Source organism: Denticeps clupeoides, unplaced genomic scaffold (assembly GCF_900700375.1).
Source record: "Denticeps clupeoides unplaced genomic scaffold, fDenClu1.1, whole genome shotgun sequence".
NCBI lineage: Eukaryota > Metazoa > Chordata > Actinopteri > Clupeiformes > Denticipitidae > Denticeps > Denticeps clupeoides.
In genome coordinates this window covers 121,629-141,249 of record NW_021629721.1, presented here as the reverse complement: position 1 = coordinate 141,249, position 19,621 = coordinate 121,629, and the positions used below count along the sequence as shown (strand labels likewise).

The 19,621-nt window shown below is 46.9% G+C and overlaps 3 protein-coding genes across 4 annotated transcripts in view; all 3 read right to left on the bottom strand.

The window, feature by feature from the left end:
• Nucleotides 1–1,694: 1,694 nt before the first annotated feature.
• On the bottom strand, nucleotides 1,695–12,538 carry LOC114772592 (cAMP-dependent protein kinase catalytic subunit alpha-like). Its single transcript, XM_028965478.1, has 10 exons — nucleotides 12,369–12,538; nucleotides 10,379–10,440; nucleotides 8,783–8,911; nucleotides 8,596–8,694; nucleotides 8,247–8,329; nucleotides 8,027–8,153; nucleotides 7,744–7,839; nucleotides 7,421–7,543; nucleotides 4,819–4,983; nucleotides 1,695–3,335 (listed from the first exon to the last, which is right to left on the bottom strand). The coding sequence occupies exons 1-10, from the start codon at nucleotides 12,412–12,414 to the stop codon at nucleotides 3,210–3,212; spliced, it is 1,056 nt and encodes a 351-aa protein (XP_028821311.1). The 5' UTR covers nucleotides 12,415–12,538; the 3' UTR covers nucleotides 1,695–3,209.
• A 922-nt stretch (nucleotides 12,539–13,460) lies between these two features.
• LOC114772596 (histone chaperone asf1b-B) lies at nucleotides 13,461–16,104 on the bottom strand. The gene is made up of 4 exons (XM_028965482.1): nucleotides 15,777–16,104; nucleotides 15,234–15,349; nucleotides 14,953–15,129; nucleotides 13,461–14,218 (listed from the first exon to the last, which is right to left on the bottom strand). Exons 1-4 carry the CDS (start codon nucleotides 15,883–15,885, stop codon nucleotides 14,027–14,029), a joined length of 594 nt encoding a protein of 197 aa, XP_028821315.1. The 5' UTR covers nucleotides 15,886–16,104; the 3' UTR covers nucleotides 13,461–14,026.
• Nucleotides 16,105–18,253: 2,149 nt separating this feature from the next.
• Nucleotides 18,254–19,621, bottom strand: part of LOC114772588 (complement C3-like) — a 28,116-nt gene continuing 26,748 nt past the window's right edge. For both annotated transcript variants that reach the window (XM_028965474.1, XM_028965475.1), the window contains exons 38-41: nucleotides 19,491–19,571; nucleotides 19,307–19,390; nucleotides 18,559–18,694; nucleotides 18,254–18,470 (exon numbers count right to left, since the gene is read on the bottom strand). In XM_028965474.1, coding sequence (XP_028821307.1) covers nucleotides 18,332–18,470; nucleotides 18,559–18,694; nucleotides 19,307–19,390; nucleotides 19,491–19,571 — 440 coding nt within the window. In that variant the 3' untranslated portion in view covers nucleotides 18,254–18,331. The remainder of the gene's footprint in view (nucleotides 18,471–18,558; nucleotides 18,695–19,306; nucleotides 19,391–19,490; nucleotides 19,572–19,621) is intronic.

The window sequence follows — 19,621 nt, the reverse complement described above, 5'->3', positions numbered from 1 at the left end:
CGCGCCTGCGTTGGCCGCGATGTGCGCTTAAGGTGGCGCGGCGAGCGCAGGAGGGCCGTTTAAGGTGGAACGGACGAGTTCCGCGGTTTTTTTTTTTCCGACTTTTTCTCTCTCGCCTTTGTTACATTTTCGCGTGTTTCACAACTGCACTTTATGTACACTGTGTTTATAAGATGTAGATTATTTATTGTACTATACACACTTACTATACTATAGATTCATCCATATATTTATATTCAGCATATATATTTATTAACAGTATAAACATATTCTACAACTTCCACGTTGTTGTAGTTTTCTTCTACTTGAGAGACATCTACCGGAACCAAATTCCTTGTACGTGCTTGCATACTTGGCCAATAAACACGATTCTGATTCTGAACTGATTTATTCCCCCGTTTCCACACAACCGAATGCGAGGTTCGATTTTTAATATTTTATTGCATTTTTCCCCCCAATCGCTTCCTTATTAATCTTATAATCCCATACAGGCCAGGGCCGTGCGATGTGTGCAAACCAGTGTAATCTCATGTGTTTTCATGTGTTGCAGGCAGAGGGGCAGTGGTGGCCTAGTGGTTAAGGAACCGTAATCAGAAGGTTGCCGGTTCGAATCCCGCCGAGGTGCCACTGAGCAAAGCGGCGTCCCCACACACTGCCCCGGGCGCCTGTCATGGATGCCCACTGCTCACCAAGGGTGATGGGTTAAATACAGAGGACAAATTTCACTGTGTGCACTGTGTGCTGTGTATCACAAGTGACAATCACTTTTTTTTTTTTTAAAAGGTGAGTCCATGAGCTTTAAAAATAAATAAGTAAAAACTGCTTCCTGACCTCATTCTGGAATTTTCACTATTTTTAAGCCTGCACTGGCGAAAGTCACCACGTAAAAACCAGGCACCACATTAAAATGCATCGTCGAATTTGACTCTCGTTTATCAATACCAAAATGAATCAGCGGCAAACTGGGGTCGTAACACTTGGAGACCACCAGGGGGCAATAAAAAAAAATCCAATCCCACTGCCATGGTCCTGGGCTCGGTTTCCAAATTCGAACTCCAAATATCAACTAATGGTTCAGGTCAAGAATGACACACACACACACACACGCGACAACGCCATTTATCAAGTAAACTTTTATTGGAATGATTGTGTGTTGTAAAATATCACACATCAGCCGTGTTCTCTGTCTGAAACACACACAGGCTCCTCTGAGGTTTTTTTTTTTTTTTTTAAAGAGGATATAAGAACTTTTCTTTTTTTTCTCCGCACTTTGAATGTTTCTTTTCTAACCTGAAAGTAAAACGGAACACATCCACGTTGTACCCGTTACGGGAAGAACCATAATCTGGAAATGGTTTGCGATAAAATAAGCAACGTTAAAACAATAATCTGGATTCTAACGTGTGTCGTTAACACGAGTGATATAGCACACAGTCACATGGACGCTGAATAAAGACAGGAAGAAGTGGCGGACGTAATAGCAGATATTAATAATAACGGTGATGATAATGGCCAAACGAACAACGCCAGCCGAACCCCCACTTTACCTCCTCCCCGAGCCCAGACGTGGGCCTTGAACATCCAGTGCACGGAAAAGCAGCCTCACGTCAGTGCCAAAAAAAAAAATAATCCAAGTCGTGCAGGACTCTTCAAACTATATATAAAAGGACTAATTCGAGGCCCCCGTAACCAGAAGGTTGCCGGTTCGAATCCCGATCCGCCAAGGTAGCACCGTCCCCACACACTGCTCACCAAGGGTCATGATGGTTAAAAGCAGAGGACACATTTCACCGTGTCACCGCGTGCTGTGCTGCAGTCCTGCAATCCAGTCCTAGCTCCTTTGTCCTTACTGACATGGACTGGTGGCCCCAGCAACATGTAGCAACAAGCAGATCTCATCCATCACTGAGATCTGCATCCCAGTAAAATACAAACCACTTCTCTTATGTTCTCTAATTAAATGAGGGGGTGGGGCCGCTTTTTAGCGTCGCTCATTTCTTGCGCCGGATCTGGCAACCCCGGGAGCTGTAACGAGTGGAACGGCGATGGGGGGGGGGGGGGGGGATGAAGATGATGAGGATGGTGGAGGGGGCTGGGGACAACAAGTTTGTAAAGTCACGGGGTGTCCGCGGGAAGCTGTGGTTTGGGGAGCTGGAGGCGATCAAGGCAACACCCGCTGTGCACACCGTACTGGTGAAAAAAATAAAAAAACACTCGTGGGTTCTGTGGGGACGAGAGTGGGCAGGACGTCACGCAGAATTTCGCAGACGAGCAGAAGTAAGCACGCAGGATATACGCGACTCAGACAAGGTTGACATGGTTGTGGTTTTTTGGCCAAGATCTGGCAACACGCTTTTCGTGCTGCCATTATTATAAAATCTCTAATTAGCTGCCAATCATGCTGTTTACTGTAGTTTACTGGACTTTTAAAGGTGCAATGTGCAAGATTTGCCCACCCACCAGAATAAGACAATTGGGGTAAGTTCTGATGTTTTTATGATATGACATGGGGATAAAAGGACAGCACACAACGGCGTCTGAGTGATGGTGTTGACTTGCTGTCGGTGAGGACCGTACAGTAGAAAGGATTAGAGAAGACGAACACGCCACATTTCCTTACCAACAGATCTTCTGATGTTGGCAATTTAAAAAAAAAAAAAAAAAACTGGAAAAAGTCGCCTCAACGCAAATCTCAGGACTCTTCGGTGGGCCAACTTTTAACGAAACAGTATTTTTTCACATTTTGTCTCGAATTTTGCTTATTTAAAAAGAACAGCTAAAAGTCGTACACTTAATGACTTTTTCTTGATACTGGCACCAAAACACGATATACCATCCATGTTTCGGCGCGGCGTAAGGCGTGTAAAGCGCGTTGCGGTGCTGGGGAGAGGGAGGTCGGCAGCCACGAAGCCCCTCAGAGCGGGAGTGGACTGACCCCGACGGGTCAGTGCCCCCACCCAGAAGAGCGTGTGCCGCGTTAGTGCCGCTGACCACGTCAAAAGCAAAGAATAGTAAAAAAAATAAAAATAAAAATACGGAATAGAAGTGGGGGGGGGGGGGGGAGGCAACACAGCTGACTTTCAGGTTAAACCGTGAATTAAAACCATCTTCTCTCTCGGGCTGGTGCGTAAACTGCATTGGACAGGAATGCAGTTTACCCTCTCACTCACACACACACACACACACACACACACACACACACTCCTAGTTTAGAACTCGGCGAACTCCTTGGCACACTTCTCGGTGAAGGAGATGCGGATCTCCTCTTCTTCATAGTCGTCGAAGTTGCTGGTGTCACCGGGGCCTTTGCACTTGGGTACAAATGGCGCTTCCACCTACACACACACACACACACACACACACACACACACACACACACCACACACACACACCAGTGTTCAGTATCACTCAATACCAAACAGGCATTAAATCAAACAACTTGTACGGACCGGCTCAAAACGCCCCCTCGAACTGATCTAAATCAGCCTGATGTCATGTGCCAGCGTCCGGGGCGAATCCGGCGGAAAAGGGGACAAGGATTTCGGGGACGTGGATGACGGCCGGCCTCAGGCCCTTTCCAGCAAACTATTTCGCGGAGGCTCGGACTCGCTCTTTCGAGAGAGCGGCCGTCGAAACGTCTACGCGAGAAAGTACCCGCATGCCGGAACCTACAGCTGCGGAGGAAGAGTCGTGTTTTAGATGCACCGCGATACAAAAGCATCAAAACTATGAATGAACACATGTGGAGTTATAATATATAAAATATATATAAATAAGTGAAAACATGTTTTATATTCTAGTTTCTTTGCTCTGATTACTGCTTTGAACACTCTTGGCATTCTCTCCATGAGCTTCAAGAGGTCGTCACCTGAAATGCTTCTCCAACAGTCTTGAAGGAGTTCCCAGAGGTGTTTAGCACTTGTTGGGGTCCAGCTCACCCCAAACCATCTGGATTGGGTTCAGGTCCGGTGACTGTGGAGGTCAGGTCTCCACTTTTTGTTAAGGACAGAACTCCACATGTGTTCATTCATAGTTTTGATGCCTTCAGTGAGAATCTACCAACGTAAATGGTCATGAAAATAAAGAAAACACATTGAATGAGAAGATGAATGAGAAACTTTTGGCCTGTACTGTACATGAAAGCACCCAAGGCGCTAGGGCTTTTCCAAAATATATATATATTTTTAAACGAATAATCTAATGATTATTTTTATGATGCATCGTTTCATCCAATGATTCATATTTCCTAATTGGTTTGGTTCAATTTCCACATTAATTGACAAATATAGTGACTCATACAATCTAATTTACATAATGTGCTCTTAAACTTAAAAATTACAAAACAAAATTCAAGCAAGAGTGAAATAGGTGCTAAATAAAAGTCAGAAGTAGCACCAATAAGCATTTGTTATGTTTATATTTTTACATTTTCTAAAAAAGTCGAAGGTCGGCAACCTTTAACACTCAAATAGGCAGGAAAACGCCCCAAATTCTTTTTGTAAATTGAAGATGACACCGCAGATATTATTTTTTCTTTTATGCCATGTCTAAGAAAAAAAAAAATTGCGCCAGCATTTTGGGTTCGATAATCGACGACGTCGACATGTCGGGACACGTCTCTACAAGACGCGTTATAAAACGGACGCTCTACACTGAGGACTGTTATCCGCGTATTTGACTATTTTGACCCAAAATGAAGACAAACTGCTTACGAAAAGGCAACAGGACTGAGGGTCAATGTTCTCCAATCAAAACCGCTTTTAGTCCAGGACCAGGCTTCATCGGACAGGAAACGGACCCTGGGGGTGACCCCCTTACCCTCTTCTGGTAGATGGCGATCCAGTCTGTGGTGGCGAACCACTTGTGGCCCTTGATGTCGTTGACGCCGTTTTTGAGGTTGCCGAAGCGCTTGGTGAGGTCCACCTGCAGCAGGTTCCTCAGCAGGTCCTTCAGGTCGGAGCTGAAGTGGGAAGGGAACCGGACCTGGGTGGGGGGGGTTAACGGCAGGTTAGACGCCCCATCAGCTTAACTGCATTAATGCCAGATGAAGGTGGGCCACACTGCGCAAGGCTCCACTTAAGAGATGAAGAGATGTTCCATGGCGGTTCAGCTGGACGAAGGCTGCAACGACCCGGCAAAAACTAAAACGATGACTGGCACAGCAGAAAAAGAACGGAAAGCGAAATGAAGTTTCATCCAAGGAGTGGATCACTGACAGCTTTGCATTGAACAGAACATCAAAACTTAACCCTTTATCTTTGATAAATCAAAAGTTAATGATGCCATACGCGCGCACACACACATTATATATATATATATATATATTTTTTTTTAATGTCTTTCAGAACAAAACCACTGAATGCAATTAAAATCAAGTACGAGAAGCCACGTGTTGCGGTGCTGTTATGACGGTTCAAGGTGTTTCCATGGGAAAAAGATTATTAATCATGTCATTTACTGCTATAGAAATCCAATAATGTACTGGAACGTTCCTATGAACAAAGGAACGGTCTGTAAGATATTGTCCAGCCTTTATGGTTGCGCAGATCTTTTTTTGTTTTTTTTTTTTTTACCTAGAAAATCAGTTAGTTTGATGTTTGTGGGTTTCCGGAGGAACGTTGTTTATAGCACCAGGTTTCCAGAGAAGTGTTTCATTTCACTATGTACTATGTAACATGTACAGGGAGTGCAGAATTATTAGGCAAATGAGTATTTTGTCCACATCATCCTCTTCATGCATGTTGTCTTACTCCAAGCTGTATAGGCTCGAAAGCCTACTACCAATTAAGCATATTAGGTGATGTGCATCTCTGTAATGAGAAGGGGTGTGGTCTAATGACATCAACACCCTAAATCAGGTGTGCATAATTATTAGGCAACTTCCTTTCCTTTGGCAAAATGGGTCAAAAGAAGGACTTGACAGGCTCAGACAAAAACAGTGAGATATCTTGCAGAGGGATGCAGAACTCTTAAAATTGCAAAGCTTCTGAAGCGAGATCATCGAACAATCAAGCGTTTCATTCAAAATAGTCAACAGGGTCGCTAGAAGCGTGTGGAAAAACCAATGCGCAAAATAACTGCCCATGAACTGAGAAAAGTCAAGCGTGCAGCTGCCAAGATGCCACTTGCCACCAGTTTGGCCATATTTCAGAGCTGCAACATCACTGAAGTGCCCAAAAGTACAAGGTGTGCAATACTCAGAGACATGGCCAAGGTAAGAAAGGCTGAAAGACGACCACCACTGAACAAGACACACAAGCTGAAACGTCAAGACTGGGCCAAGATATCTCAAGACTGATTTTTCTAAGGTTTCATGGACTGATGAAATGAGAGTGAGTCTTGATGGGCCAGATGGATGGGCCCGTGGCTGGATTGGTAAAGGGCAGAGAGCTCCAGTCCGACTCAGGCGCCAGCAAGGTGGAGGTGGAGTACTGGTTTGGGCTGGTATCATCAAAGATGAGCTTGTGGGGCCTTTTCGGGTTGAGGATGGAGTCAAGCTCAACTCCCAGTCCTACTTCCAGTTTCTGGAAGACACCTTCTTCAAGCAGTGGTACAGGAAGAAGTCTGCATCCTTCAAGAAAAACATGATTTTCATGCAGGACAATGCTCCATCACACGCGTCCAAGTACTCCACAGCGTGGCTGGCAAGAAAGGGTAACAGTAAAAACTAATGACATGGCCTCCTTGTTCACCTGATCTGAACCCCATTGAGAACCTGTGGTCCATCATCAAATGTGAGATTTACAAGGAGGGAAAACAGTACACCTCTCTGAACAGTGTCTGGGAGGCTGTGGTTGCTGCTGCACGCAATGTTGATGGTGAACAGATCAAAACACTGACAGAATCCATGGATGGCAGGCTTTTGAGTGTCCTTGCAAAGAAAGGTGGCTATATTGGTCGCTGATTTGTTATTGTTTTTGAATGTCAGAAATGTATATTTGTGAATGTGGAGATGTTATATTGGTTTCACTGGTAAAAATAAATAATTGAAATGGGTATATATTTGTTTTTTGTTAAGTTGCCTAATAATTATGCACAGTAATAGTCACCTGCACACACAGATATCCCCCTAAAATAGCTAAAAATAAAAACTAACTAAAAACTACTTCCAAAAACATTCAGCTTTGATATTAATGAGTGTTTTGGGTTCATTGAGAACATGGTTGTTGTTCAATAATAAAATTATTCCTCAAAAATACAACTTAATAATTCTGCACTCCCTGTATATAGCTGAAATGATGATAAAGCTCCAGGGGGACTGTCCCTGTAACTGCTGATTGTAAGTACAAGGACGTCAGATAAAAGCCAGAAATGTAAAAGACACGTAAAATTAGTTGGTGTATTTTGGGACTTATTTTCATGAAATTGCCCTGAAATTCCATCCACCCCGCCTTCCAACCCAAACATTATGACAACTTACCTTCCCTGATACAATCTTCTCGTAGATCTGAATGGGCTGGTCAGCAAAGAAAGGAGGGTAGCCTGCAGCCATTTCATAGATCAGCACGCCCAGAGCCCACCAGTCCACGGCCTTATTATAACCCTGCCACAGAGACAAGGAACGTCACCGTCCATTCATCCAAGGGAACCTTAATACCAGATCTGGCTTTCCTGACGTCATGTTCAGAGGAATATGAGGTCACAGTGATGTGACCCCTAAACACCTAATTCTAATCTAACCTCACAACCATGAAGGTGGGAAGTGCACGTCATGGTCGCCAAAATGTGAGCATCTTCACTCACCTTGCTGAGGATGATCTCTGGAGCCAGGTACTCTGGTGTGCCGCACAGCGTCCATGTCCTTCCTTTCACGCGCTTCGCAAACCCAAAATCTGTAACCTGAGAACCGCGCAGGATTAGACGTGGGCACCAATTTACAGGTCACCGGGAGGAAACCGGAGATCCTGCCGGAAATCCGAAAGACGACCCCGTTACGCCGTTCCTGCGACCAGCCGCTGGTGACCGGCGATAGCGCCTTCGTGCTCATATAGCACCACCCAGTGGCGGTTTCATTCGGCAGACCCACCTGTATGTACCCCTGCTGGTCGATGAGAAGGTTCTCGGGTTTCAGGTCCCGGTAGATGAGGTCCAGGGCATGGAGATACTCGAACGTCAGGACTATCTGGGCGCCGTAGAAACGCGCGTGCGGCTCGCTGTGGACGACGGGAAGCGAGAAGGTCGTGACGAGGGTGCATGGAAAGAGCATGAAAGTGTGTGTGTGTGTGTGTGTGTGTGTGTTCATGTACCTAAATCTGCCGATTCTTCTTAAATGTGAGAACATCTCCCCCCCTGGGACGTACTCCATCACCATGTAGAGGTTGGTGTTGTCCTGCAGGGCGGAGCGGCCGAATTACAACCTTTACCAGCCTTTCAACACTGCATGCAAATGATTAACCAATCCGATAAATAATAAACAGACTATTTAATAATCAGGAGGAGGGGGCGGGGCCAAGACTTACACAAGCGTGTACAATATGACTCTACGAGTCACACAATCAGTTCCCATTAATAATCCAACTCGAACTGATCAGTGTTACTGAGAGACTGATTATTACCTCACACACACACACACACACACACACACAAACACTGTACCTTGAAGGAGTACTCGACTCTCACTAAGAAAGGGAAGCTGACCGCCTGTAGGATGCGCTTCTCATTCAAAGTGTGTTCAATCTGTTTCAGCTTCACCACCTGAGACACACACAGTAAAGGTTAAAGGTCGCCTCGGATGGAAGGTGAGGTGTAGGGCTTTGTCGACATGCCAACAACCTGCTCTTACCTTCTGCTTGTCGAGGATCTTCATGGCATAGTGCTGCCCAGCCTCTTTGTGCCGGACCAACATGACCCGGCCAAAGGAACCGGTGCCCAGCGTTTTCAACCGCTCAAACTGATCCAGAGACGCCGTGTTCTGATACGACATGAAGCAGAGACGATGCGGTGTTACAGCACATCGCCAGCAGGGGGACGGCCGTCACAATCCAACTTTCCAACTACAAAGACGTAGAAACGCCAGCAGGATAATCTTTAATGGGAAATTGTGGGATTATTTGTATGGAAAAGGAACGGAGAGGAATTCTAGACAGACGTAGAGGAGCTCTCTGGACATCCGTCTCTGAGACTGGGATAGATGACTGGTGGCACAGGGACTTAAACAGGTCATGGTGTTCAGATTGGCATGACAATGTCATTCTATCTTGTTTTCAGGCTTTATGAACATGTATATATAGACTGTAAAACAGCGTCTCAAGCTTGTCCCCCTCCACCATGACCCCTATTTTATTACAAATTATGTCTCAGGCATGGTAGTAGCCTAGCGGGTAACACACTCGTTCGACCCAGGTTCGAACCCCACTTACTACCATTGTGTCCCTGAGCAAGACACTTAACCCTGAGTGTCTCCAGGAGGGGACTGTCCCTGTAACTACTGATTGTAAGTTGCTCTGGATAAGGGCGTCTGGTAAATGCTGTAAATGACTTACATATTTGGCCAATGGTGTCAATTTCCCACTTCAGAGCTGGACATTTATATAGACTAATGGGGGATTCAATGCAATCTTAAAACCGCTTTTAGTCTAGGACTAGCACTTAATCCATCAACAGGAAGTTGAGCACGTCCATGTCTCACGTTTGACCTGAAGTTTCAATGCCAGTCCTCATCTGTAGGCCTCCGACTAACAAATGTAACGTGCTATATCCTAATATAGGGCTTAATAAACCCTATATGTGTTGATTAATAAGTGGGCAACCTAGTGTGTAACACACTCGTTTATGAAGTCCCAGGTTCTTTTTTTTTTTAAAGTGAAGTGACTGTCATTGTGATACACAGCAGCACAGCACACGGTGCACACAGCGAAATGTGTCCTCTGCATTTAACCATCACCCTTTAGTGAGCAGTGGGCAGCCATGACAGGCGCCCGGGGAGCAGTGTGTGGGGACGGTGCTTTGCTCAGTGGCACCTTGGCTCGGGATTCGAACCAGCAACCTTCTGATTACGGGGCCGCTTCCTTAACCGCTAGGCCACCGCTGCCACCAGAAAACGGCCCAAAAGCGAATCTTTGTTCAGTCACAGAGTAACATTTACATTTATGTCCTAATCCAGACACCTTACAGTCAGTAGTGACAGGGAACAAACCCCAGGTTCGAACCCCACTTACTGCCACTGTGTCCCTGAGTGTCTCCACTGGGACCGTCCCTGTCACTACTGACTGTAAGGCGTCTGGATAAGGACATAAATGTAAATGTGACTGAATGAAGTCTCGCTTTTGGGCCGTTTTCTGCATCTATTTGCTGTTGGTGGGCCTTGTTTTAAAGAGAAAATTGTGAATTATGACAGGACAATAATAATATTAACATCCGGAATATGTCGGCAACACACCTGTGCAGGACTCTCCCATTTCCGCAAGAAGTCTTCTTTGGCTTTGGCGAGGAACTCTTTAACTGTAAGACAGGAAGCAGAGCAGAAAAAAAGTCGCTTTGCAGTCCCTGGCAACCCCACACAGAGCCACGCCCTCGGGCAGAGCCACGCCCTCGCGCAGAGCCACGCCCGCACGGGAGAGGAACGGGGACTCGTTAGCAACGAAATGACACATCAAGATCACCCACTCAATCACGGGGAAAAAAAAAACCGGGCCACGTTGCCGCTTTAAGATAAGCCAGGAGCCGCCGAAAACGGAGGGGGAGAGAGAGCATCGCCATGGCAACCGATCTGTGTCAATTTATTCTGCCGGGGCCACGCTAATCCAGCCGCTTTGCTGTATTTATATCTGCCGGTCCGAACGTTGCGGATGCAGCGAGGCCCACAGCAGCTTGGTGGCGGCCTGACCCCCAACGTCGCGTCAGAAGCGTTTGCTCATTATGGAGCGTAATTACGGATGTAATTAGCACTCTTTTGGCATCCTGGCCTGTGAAGACAGGTCCCACGACGCCAAAAACCCCAGTGCACACCCGAACATTTTCTTCTGTCCGACCTGGACGCGACGTTTCAGCGGAGCCAGCGCGTCAAGCAAGGAGAACGGGGAGTTACAGCACCACCTACAGGTGTGGAGGAAACATGTTCTCACGTGGACACGTGGGCCTTTGGTTTCTTGGATTGGCAAACTATCTATTCCGTTAAATACATTTACATAATTTACCAGACACCCTTATCCATAGCAATTTACAATCAGTAGTTACAGGGACAGTCCCCCCCTGGAGACACTCAGGGTTAAGTGTCTTGCTCAGGGACACGATGGTTGTAAGTGGGATTTGAACCTGGGTCTTCTGGTTCATAGGCGAGTGTGTTAACCACTAAGCTACTACCACCCTAAATGGCGGGTTCTTCTACGTAACGGCATGTTTGGAGGGGCGATGGCTAACCTAGCATGAATGAAGCCGGCATTTTATCCGGTCAGAGCGACATACACAAATATTCGTTATATTGTAACACATGTAATTGGTGGTAGTAGCCTAGTGGGTAACACACTCGCCTATGATCCAGAAGACCCGGGTTCGAATCCCACTTACTACCATTGTGTCCCTGAGCAAGACACTTGACCCTGAGTGTCTCGAGGGGGGGACTGTCCCTGTAACTACTGATTGTAAGTCGCTCTGGATAAGGGCGTCTGGTAAATGCTGTAATATGTTATATTGTCCCATCAAAATTTTTAATCAAGTATTTCAGTCCGATTTTTCCTTAAACATAATCTCAGTCGCCTCCCCACAGCAAGAGTGCTTATTCATCAGATCGTACTGGATTGGCAATCGGGATTGGCCGAGATCGAACGCCACATGTCGGTGTGAGAACCGGTTGACATGGTCTAATATGCCTACGTAACCGTTGCACCATAATTAGAATATTTTGTCCATTACCTTAATTTAACAGGTTTTGTGGACTAATCTAGGTCAGTTATAATGGTGTCACAGTTACACGTCATGTCTCGGTCCACTTCTGGAGTGGTCTCAGTCCTTGTGTATGGTTCGTGGAAGGTACGTCAGAAAGTACGGTCACACCCGCCTTAAGACGCATCATCCTACGAAGCTCCTCGACTCCTGCACCTGGCTCCTCAAAGTTCTCGCGCCAGAACTTCGAGGGTGGTCGTGGAGGTCGACCTTCCAAGAGGTTGTCCCACTCGAACACGTGAGGCCTTGCATTCTGGGAAAAGGGGCGTGGCTTAAGGAGAACCTCCTGGGAGGTAGAACCTCCAGGACTGCACGTGTTAAATGTCTAGAAGAAGTCCCACAGTTGACCATGAAAGGCACAATGCGTACATGACACGCAGATTATGGGTCCGCGTCGTCGAATCGACCTCCATTTGGAACGTTGTAAATATAATCGACGTGCGATCGATTACGATTAGTCGATCGAACAACGACGCGCTGGCACCCACCGCTTTCCATCTCGCTGCCCCGCTTGGCTGCGGGCGTGTTGCCCATGTCGCGATGCTCAGCGGCGCCCGTTCGGGAAATCCGGCTCCGACAGGTCCAACGCGGTCCGTGCGATTTGTTGCGCCAAAAAATAGGGGGAAAAAACCACACACACGCTTGCGCTGATCGTTCGCCGTTTTCTCTCTTAAAAAAAAAAAAAAAAAAAAAACGAGGTTGGTTTTTATTTCACGCGACAACGTATCATCCCGTCCTGGCGGGCTGCGGCGGGTTCACCGGTGGAGCGCCGGGCCCGAGTCCGCTGCATCGAAGCCCGCCGTGGGCCCCCGGGCTCTCCGCTTTACTCCCCTCCAAAGCCGCCCGCCGGCATCACAGCACCTCCGCACACTCAGCGCCCCGCGATGTCGCCGCCGCCCCCCGTTCCAGAGGCGCCACGGAAAATCGGCTCCTGTCGCTCCTCAGCATCCATCCGCCGGACTGGCGCTCCAGTCCGCTGGCAGCCAAGGGCCCGCCCCCAACGCCGTCCCATTGGCCAGGCTCTGGTTGACGGGCAGGCGGGGCGTGGGAGCGGTTGGTTGCTAAGGTGGGTGTCAGGCGCGTGAGGTGTCGCGATTGGTCCGTCAACAGAAACCGGGCCCCGCCCACGTCGAACCGTATTTTTCCTCCCATTGAGGAAACGCCCACACCCTCGAGGTGCCTTCTCATTGGTCCTCACGCCCGGCCTCGTTTTCATTGGCCGAGTGACGTCAGGAGGTTATTTTTAGAAGGCTGGTCGGAATTTAAGGTTCCGTCGAGGGTCTGAACTCGCGCGTAAAAACCTCGCCATCTTTCCCCCGCCGCGTCGTGCGGCCTGCGTGGAAAACAGGCCGCCAAACGGGCTAGATGGTGTGATAAAAACATGGCAGGCGGAAGCGACAGACCCCTTCTCGTTGCCTAGATACTGAAGAGGACGCAGTCACTGCATCCGACAGCCTTGAGAAGCATGTTACATACAATCACAATTTATGGACAAAATAAAAAGACAGACACAGACACAAGGTTGATTTTACTTAGAAACTACTTTTAAAAGGAAAAAAAAAAAAAAAAAAAATTTTATTAATATGATTTCGGCTTCCAATGTTGCACAGGGAAATTTTATCAAAATGCACCTGGATAATTGTGTGACAAAAAGAATGCAATATCAAATATTAACGCTCACTAACCGGCAGGTATTTACGTAAGCAGATAAGAGCAACTGTTGATTATAAAATGGAGAAAAAAAAAACCCTCAGGCTTGCTTTAATCAGGCAGAGAACCCAGGTTGCTTGGGCCACACTGCCTCCTAGTGGACAGGAGGTTGCTGGACCGCTCACCGTCTCCAATCTCACCTGGCGTGGACAGACGACGGTACCGTGGTGCTCTGGTCTGCTTAGTGCCCATGTCCACCGCCGGGCAGAGGCAGAATTTTTCTCTCTCAAAATCAGAAGTGGAACGGAGCCCATAACATGTAAGTTCTTTCAAATCTGGGCGTGTATAAATGGACGGGGCGGGCTGCGCCGCTCGCCCCCAAACGGGCACTAATCTATACACACACAAGGCAGCATCTTCATACTTAAAACGAAAGAAAGAGGAAAACAGCTTGAACAGTTAGGCCTTGTGTGTGTGTGTGTGTGTGTGTGTGTGTTTAAAGACAGTCCATCGAGTTATCAGGCACCAGTGCAAGTGGGGGGGCCTTTCCCGGAAGGCAGGACGGAGGGAGCATGGTGTTGGGGGAAGGGTCTACGTTTTCGGAATCCTCCATCTTGTCGGCGGCGCCCTCCCAGTTGATGTGAAAGCGCGTTACGCGGGGGTTCGACGCCAGGATGTTTCTCTGAAGCTGTAACAAGAGAAAGAATATTTGGTGAGAACTTAAAATCCAAAAAAAGTTAACCAGGGGACACAAATTGTTCGGGATTTTGGCCACCACTGCTATTTTATAGAACAAATGGGAAAGAAAGACAGTGCCCGCACCATTCAAAAATGCACCTAATACGTTTCTTCTCACAAAAAACGAGATGCAAACGTACAGGGTAAATGCTGTAAATGCTCCTCAACGTTGCCCCAGGATCATCCACATCACCTCACCTTAAGCCTTAAATCATCTGTACAACTTTTTTTTTTTTTTGCAAACTGAACATCAGTTCTGCACTTTAATCTCTCACTACCTACCATTATATAATATTCTTTATAGTAAATATAGCCATACACTGAAATATTATCATATTGCTATTACTTGTCTCGACCTGCACTATAATATTTACATTTACGGCATTTATCAGACGCCCTTATCCAGAGCAACTTACAATCAGTATTTACAGGGACAGTCCCCCCTCCTGGAGACACTCAGGGTTAAATTTCTTGCTCAGGGACATAATGGTAGTAAGTGGGATTTGAACCTGGGTCTTCTGGTTCATAGGCGAGTGTGTCACCCACTAGGCTACTACCACCCCATATGGGTCTGTGCACAATGTGTTGTGTGTTTTTTCCATTTGCACTACGTCCCTTCGCCTCCCTGTGCGCTTGTATGCGGTGGGATGACAAAGTTGACTTTGACTGTTGCGTGGGCCTTGCCTGTGTGTAGTTTGGCCTGATGGGCGGGTTCTCGCGCAGCTCTGGGTCTGTGTATTCGTTGTTGACGTAGTAACCGATGCGGATGAACTCCTGACCTCTGTAGGTGCAGGTGATCAGCACCACCGTAACACCGACGGCGTCGCTCTCAGGGATCAGCGCAGTGTTCGGGGCCTCCGCCTGCAGAAAATGAGCGACCACAAAAACTCTTAATCTATCCGAAAAAAAAATGGAAATAAATCAGACAGAGCTTTCAGAGGAATAAACGCCCCACCCGAACTCACCTGGAATACGAACATATGCCGCCCTGCTGGAACCGGGCCCACCAGAACAGAGTCGAGGGTCTGGTCGTACTCTTCGCTCTCTGCTGAACCCACATAAATGATCTTCCACTCCAAATCTGGAACAAATTAAAATAATAATTAGCACAAACCAGAATCTCAAACTCGTTTTTTGTCAATTTTTCTTCGTTTGTCAACAAGAGCTTTACGTCTGCAGAACTACACGGTACGTTCGACGTCGACGCAGTATTAAAACATACGAGTGACGCACGGGCCGGCCAATCCGGTTGGCCGAAAGAGGCAAGGACACGCCCACCCGCGAGGGGGAGGGCTGGGCGGAACAATTTCCCAAACCCAAATTCCGCGCCGGCGCCAAATTTCAAGAAAACCGCGGTAAATAACAAAAAAAAACAAAAATGAAATAAAAAATATAAGAAAGCACCAGCAAGTTACGCGATATTTTAGCTACTCGACCGCAGACGCGTGGAACCGTGACGTCACGGGCGCCCGACTGCCGAGGCGTGAAGACGGAGCGGATATAAAAACCTTCCGGCAGGTCCTCCATGCACTCGAACGTGATCTCGAACTGGAAGGGGTTGCCGAACGGGCTCGGGTTGTCCAGGACCGCCACGTTCAGCACCTGGACCTTCGCCATTGTTCGGACGGCTCCCCGGCGTCCCGCTGCCGGTCGGCCGCGGCGCTCCGCTTCTCTCTCGCGGCGGCGGACGGTCGCGGCTCCGCTCGCGGGGCTCGTCGTGTCGTTCCGGCCGAGATTCGGCGACGCTTTATTACCGCCACACCGGGACACTTTCTCCCGCCAGCGCGCTCCGGAGACGCGGCCGGACGTAAACTGACAACAGCAAGCGTTCCTTCCTCCGCCGGCGGCGGTGACGGCGCCCCCTGGAGCACAGGCGGCAGAACGCGGCGCGCCCGGAGGAACTGGAACCGCTGCCTGCCACCACCTTTTTATTTTAGAACGCTGCACAGAGGAAATTCTGTTGTAAAATGGGGATGTAAATAGGTAAATATGGATGCATAAAATGATAAATTCAACACGGTGCAAAAACACAAGCTTATGTTCACAACAACAGTACATAGAACTCATGCACTTTCACCTCCAATCACTCCGGACTCTTTTGCACAAAACCACTTTGCACAAAATCACTTTGCACAAAATGACTCTGCGCTTTTTAGGTCCTTACTGCTCTTTCTTTATGGCTCTTTCTTCTTTCTTTAAACATTGTAAAAACTGTAACTCATTTGCACACCTTCACCCTACCAGTTACACATATTTTATGTTAAAGACGTAAAAGTGTAATACTTGGTTATGTTTGCAATATTTGCATATTGGTTCATTGTTTACTTGCAACATTTGCAATACTGTGGTCCGTAGCAGTTGCAGAAAGCATTTCACTGCACATCATACCGTGTATGACTGTGTATGTGACAAATAAAATTTGAATTTGAATTTGAAAGGTTCATATAATACACAGCAATTTTGAAATTATGTACACATATTCCCAGTCTACCTTCTAACCCTGCCCTTTCATTTTTAGCATACAGAGGATCAGAGATACTTTGCGGATGTTGGGTTCTCTCCAAATTGCCCGGTGTGAAGATAAGAAGCTTTCCGTGCAAAATTGCAAAGCTGTGTTTGGTGGCCTGGACGCATATGAAATAACATGCCGGCTCCGTTTTTGGGAAATAAAACAGTATCATAAATGACACTAAACATTGAGCTGCAGGGTTGAAATGCAGCCTCGCAGTCTAATCGTATTCATATGTTAAATTCACCTATTACGAAGTCAGGCCACCCTTACTCTGAGTGACAACAGAATGTGTAACATTCTGAAAAATTTGCGGTAATTATTCGTGATCATTTTCGAGAGTTCACTAATTTCGACTTCTAAAAACCGTAGTGACTTGAAGTACAGTACGAACGGTATCTGCAGGGTGTAGTGCAAGTGCCAGTGAAAGCTTGAGCTGGTGAGAGATACGACTGATGGCGATACTGGGACCATTTTCACCATCAGCAGCATCTTGACGATGAGGATGAGGGAGTCCAGTTCGCTCTGGTATTATGTTAAAATCCCAGACACGGTGTCCAGTTAATTACACTGCCACCCTGTGCTGGTCAACCACGTATTTCAGTATCAGTCGTACGAGACACGGAATCAAGCACGCAGAGTCCAATGGAGAGACCACTAGAGGGATCCTGGTCCCTGGCAATGAACTGCTGATGAGACAACTCAGCAGGAAACAAACCAGAGGGCCACCACAGCCACCATCACCGTAACAACTAAAGCTTCAGGGATTTTCAAATGGACCAGTAGCATCATAATGGACACGTATTGTACACCATGACACTGGACTAAAACCTACTCTGTACCGTCCAGTATCTCCAAACATGGACAGATGCTCTATACTACTCAACCTGTTCAACTGTAGGACTTTTTCTCTTACTGGACAAACCATCCCCAACCCTGCACTGACACCATTTGCAGGCTCACTCTACCCTGGAAGGGGGTCCCTCTCTGTATCACTCCTTCCCAACGTTTCTTCCTTTCTTTTTTTCTCTCTTTTGTGTGGAGTTTTTGTGTGCAGAAGGGTCATGTGTGGGGGGTGTCAACTGTAGGGCCTGTCAAAGCCCATTGAGACATACTGTATGCGATTATGGGCTATATAAGAAATAAATGTTGTTGTTGTTACTAAACTAGAGTTCTTTTCTGAAACTCAACAAACTCACTTGCATAACAGAAAATAAATATGTTTCACCCAACAGTTCACAGATTGGAGGCCATTGAAGGTCTGTCAAAGCCCATTAAGATTTGAGATGTGTGATTTGGGGCATTTTTGTCGTTGTGGTCATTCTTGTTCATTGCTTGAAAAGGACATCTCAACATAGAGAAGAAAGTGAACTCCTTACCGGTCCTTTATTCAGTTTTATCTGACGAACCCTGTTCCCTGAAAATGGGGATTGACGCACATGAATGAAATGCAATTCATACCATGTATTTCATTTGCTTTTATTCAACCTCAGAGTGGCGGAGCAATCTGAACTCAAACAAACTAAGAGAAAACATTGAAATACACCAAGCAGGTTATGTTGAACATCCATCCATCAGATTTTGCTCCAGAGATGCAATTCCTATGTACTTCTCTTTAAAAGCTGCAGTCTGCCCCTCGCCGTCTGTAGGCCAGTACTCCACCCACGTGTCCTGGCCAATTATGTACTGATAGCTGCCGAAAAAGAAAGCATTACGTGAGGTCAGTTCTAGGAATCCAAATGTAGAGTCAATGACTGCAGCGCTGCTCTCCTCCTCCTCACCTTCCTGCTACGTCCTTCACATCAACGGACTGGCCCATTATGAGATAGGTCTTGCGCACCTTCAGATCCAGAACGTTCCTGCACTGCGGGTGGGAGACGAAGGAGCGCTGCTTCCCGTCAACCCCCTTATCGGTGCCTGGAGAACAGAAAGATTTGGGTGGTAGTAGTGTAGTGGGTTAGACCCACCTATGAACCAAAAGTCCACAAAGTCCCAGGTTCAAACCCCACTTACTACCATTGTGTCCCTTAACACTTAACCCTGAGTGTCTCCAGATGGACTCTCCCTGTTACTACTGATTGGAAGACGCTCTGGACAAGGGTGTCTGACTAAAAAAAAAACTACAAAGAGGTTAATGGAATGAGGAAAGATCATAGCTCTTTATTGCCAAAACTATTGGCTTGCTCACCTTTACACATACATGACCTCCCATTCTTAATCCATAAGACGCAATATAGAGTTGCAGCAATAACAGCTCCAACTCGTCTGGAAAGGCTTTGGACAAGGAGTGTGTTCATGGGAATTTTTGATGTGTAATTCCTCCTACGGGTGTTCTATCAGGCTGACATCAGGGCTATATGCAGGCCAATCAAGGTCCTCCAACACCAGACTCCATACCATACATCTCATACATACAAGGGGTGTTGAGATTAAGTGAACATAGTTGATTATATCATAGTAGTAGATTATATCATAATGACGTTGCTTGGTGAGTTTCTGGTTAAAAAGTAGCGCCTGTGTTATAGGTACCTTCTTTGAGGACACTATTTATTCTCATGGTATAAACGTCTCTGAGGGGTGTCAGGTCTGCTTTCTCCACCGTGACTTTGTAAACTGCAGAGAAGAGTCACAGCAGATGGGTAACGTGAAAAAAAGTGAAATTAACACAGACAGACACACACACACACACACACACACACACACACACACACACCATAGTCTCTGCCTCGGTTGCAGGCCACGTCCAGACGGCTGTCCTCTTGAATGTGTTCTTTCTTCTGCATGCTGCAGTCCTCTGTGGGTGGGGAAATGAACGAAGACGTTGTAGCACATGGAAACGGAATA

Bases quoted from the DNA above. Each gene is read 5' to 3' on its own strand.
- LOC114772596 (XM_028965482.1), bottom strand. From the start codon at position 15,885: ATGGCGAAGGTCCAGGTGCTGAACGTGGCGGTCCTGGACAACCCGAGC. The intron at 15,350-15,776 runs GTTTTTATATCC...AATTTGTTCCAG, and splicing joins CATGGAGGACCTGCCGGAAG to ATTTGGAGTGGAAGATCATT. The intron at 15,130-15,233 runs GTGAGTTCGGGT...CATTTTCTGCAG, and splicing joins GGCATATGTTCGTATTCCAG to GCGGAGGCCCCGAACACTGC.
- LOC114772592 (XM_028965478.1), bottom strand. From the start codon at position 12,414: ATGGGCAACACGCCCGCAGCCAAGCGGGGCAGCGAGATGGAAAGCG. The intron at 8,695-8,782 runs GTAAGAGCAGGT...TGTGTGTCTCAG, and splicing joins AGATCCTCGACAAGCAGAAG to GTGGTGAAGCTGAAACAGAT. The intron at 7,840-8,026 runs GTGGGTCTGCCG...CGCGGTTCTCAG, and splicing joins ACCAGCAGGGGTACATACAG to GTTACAGATTTTGGGTTTGC.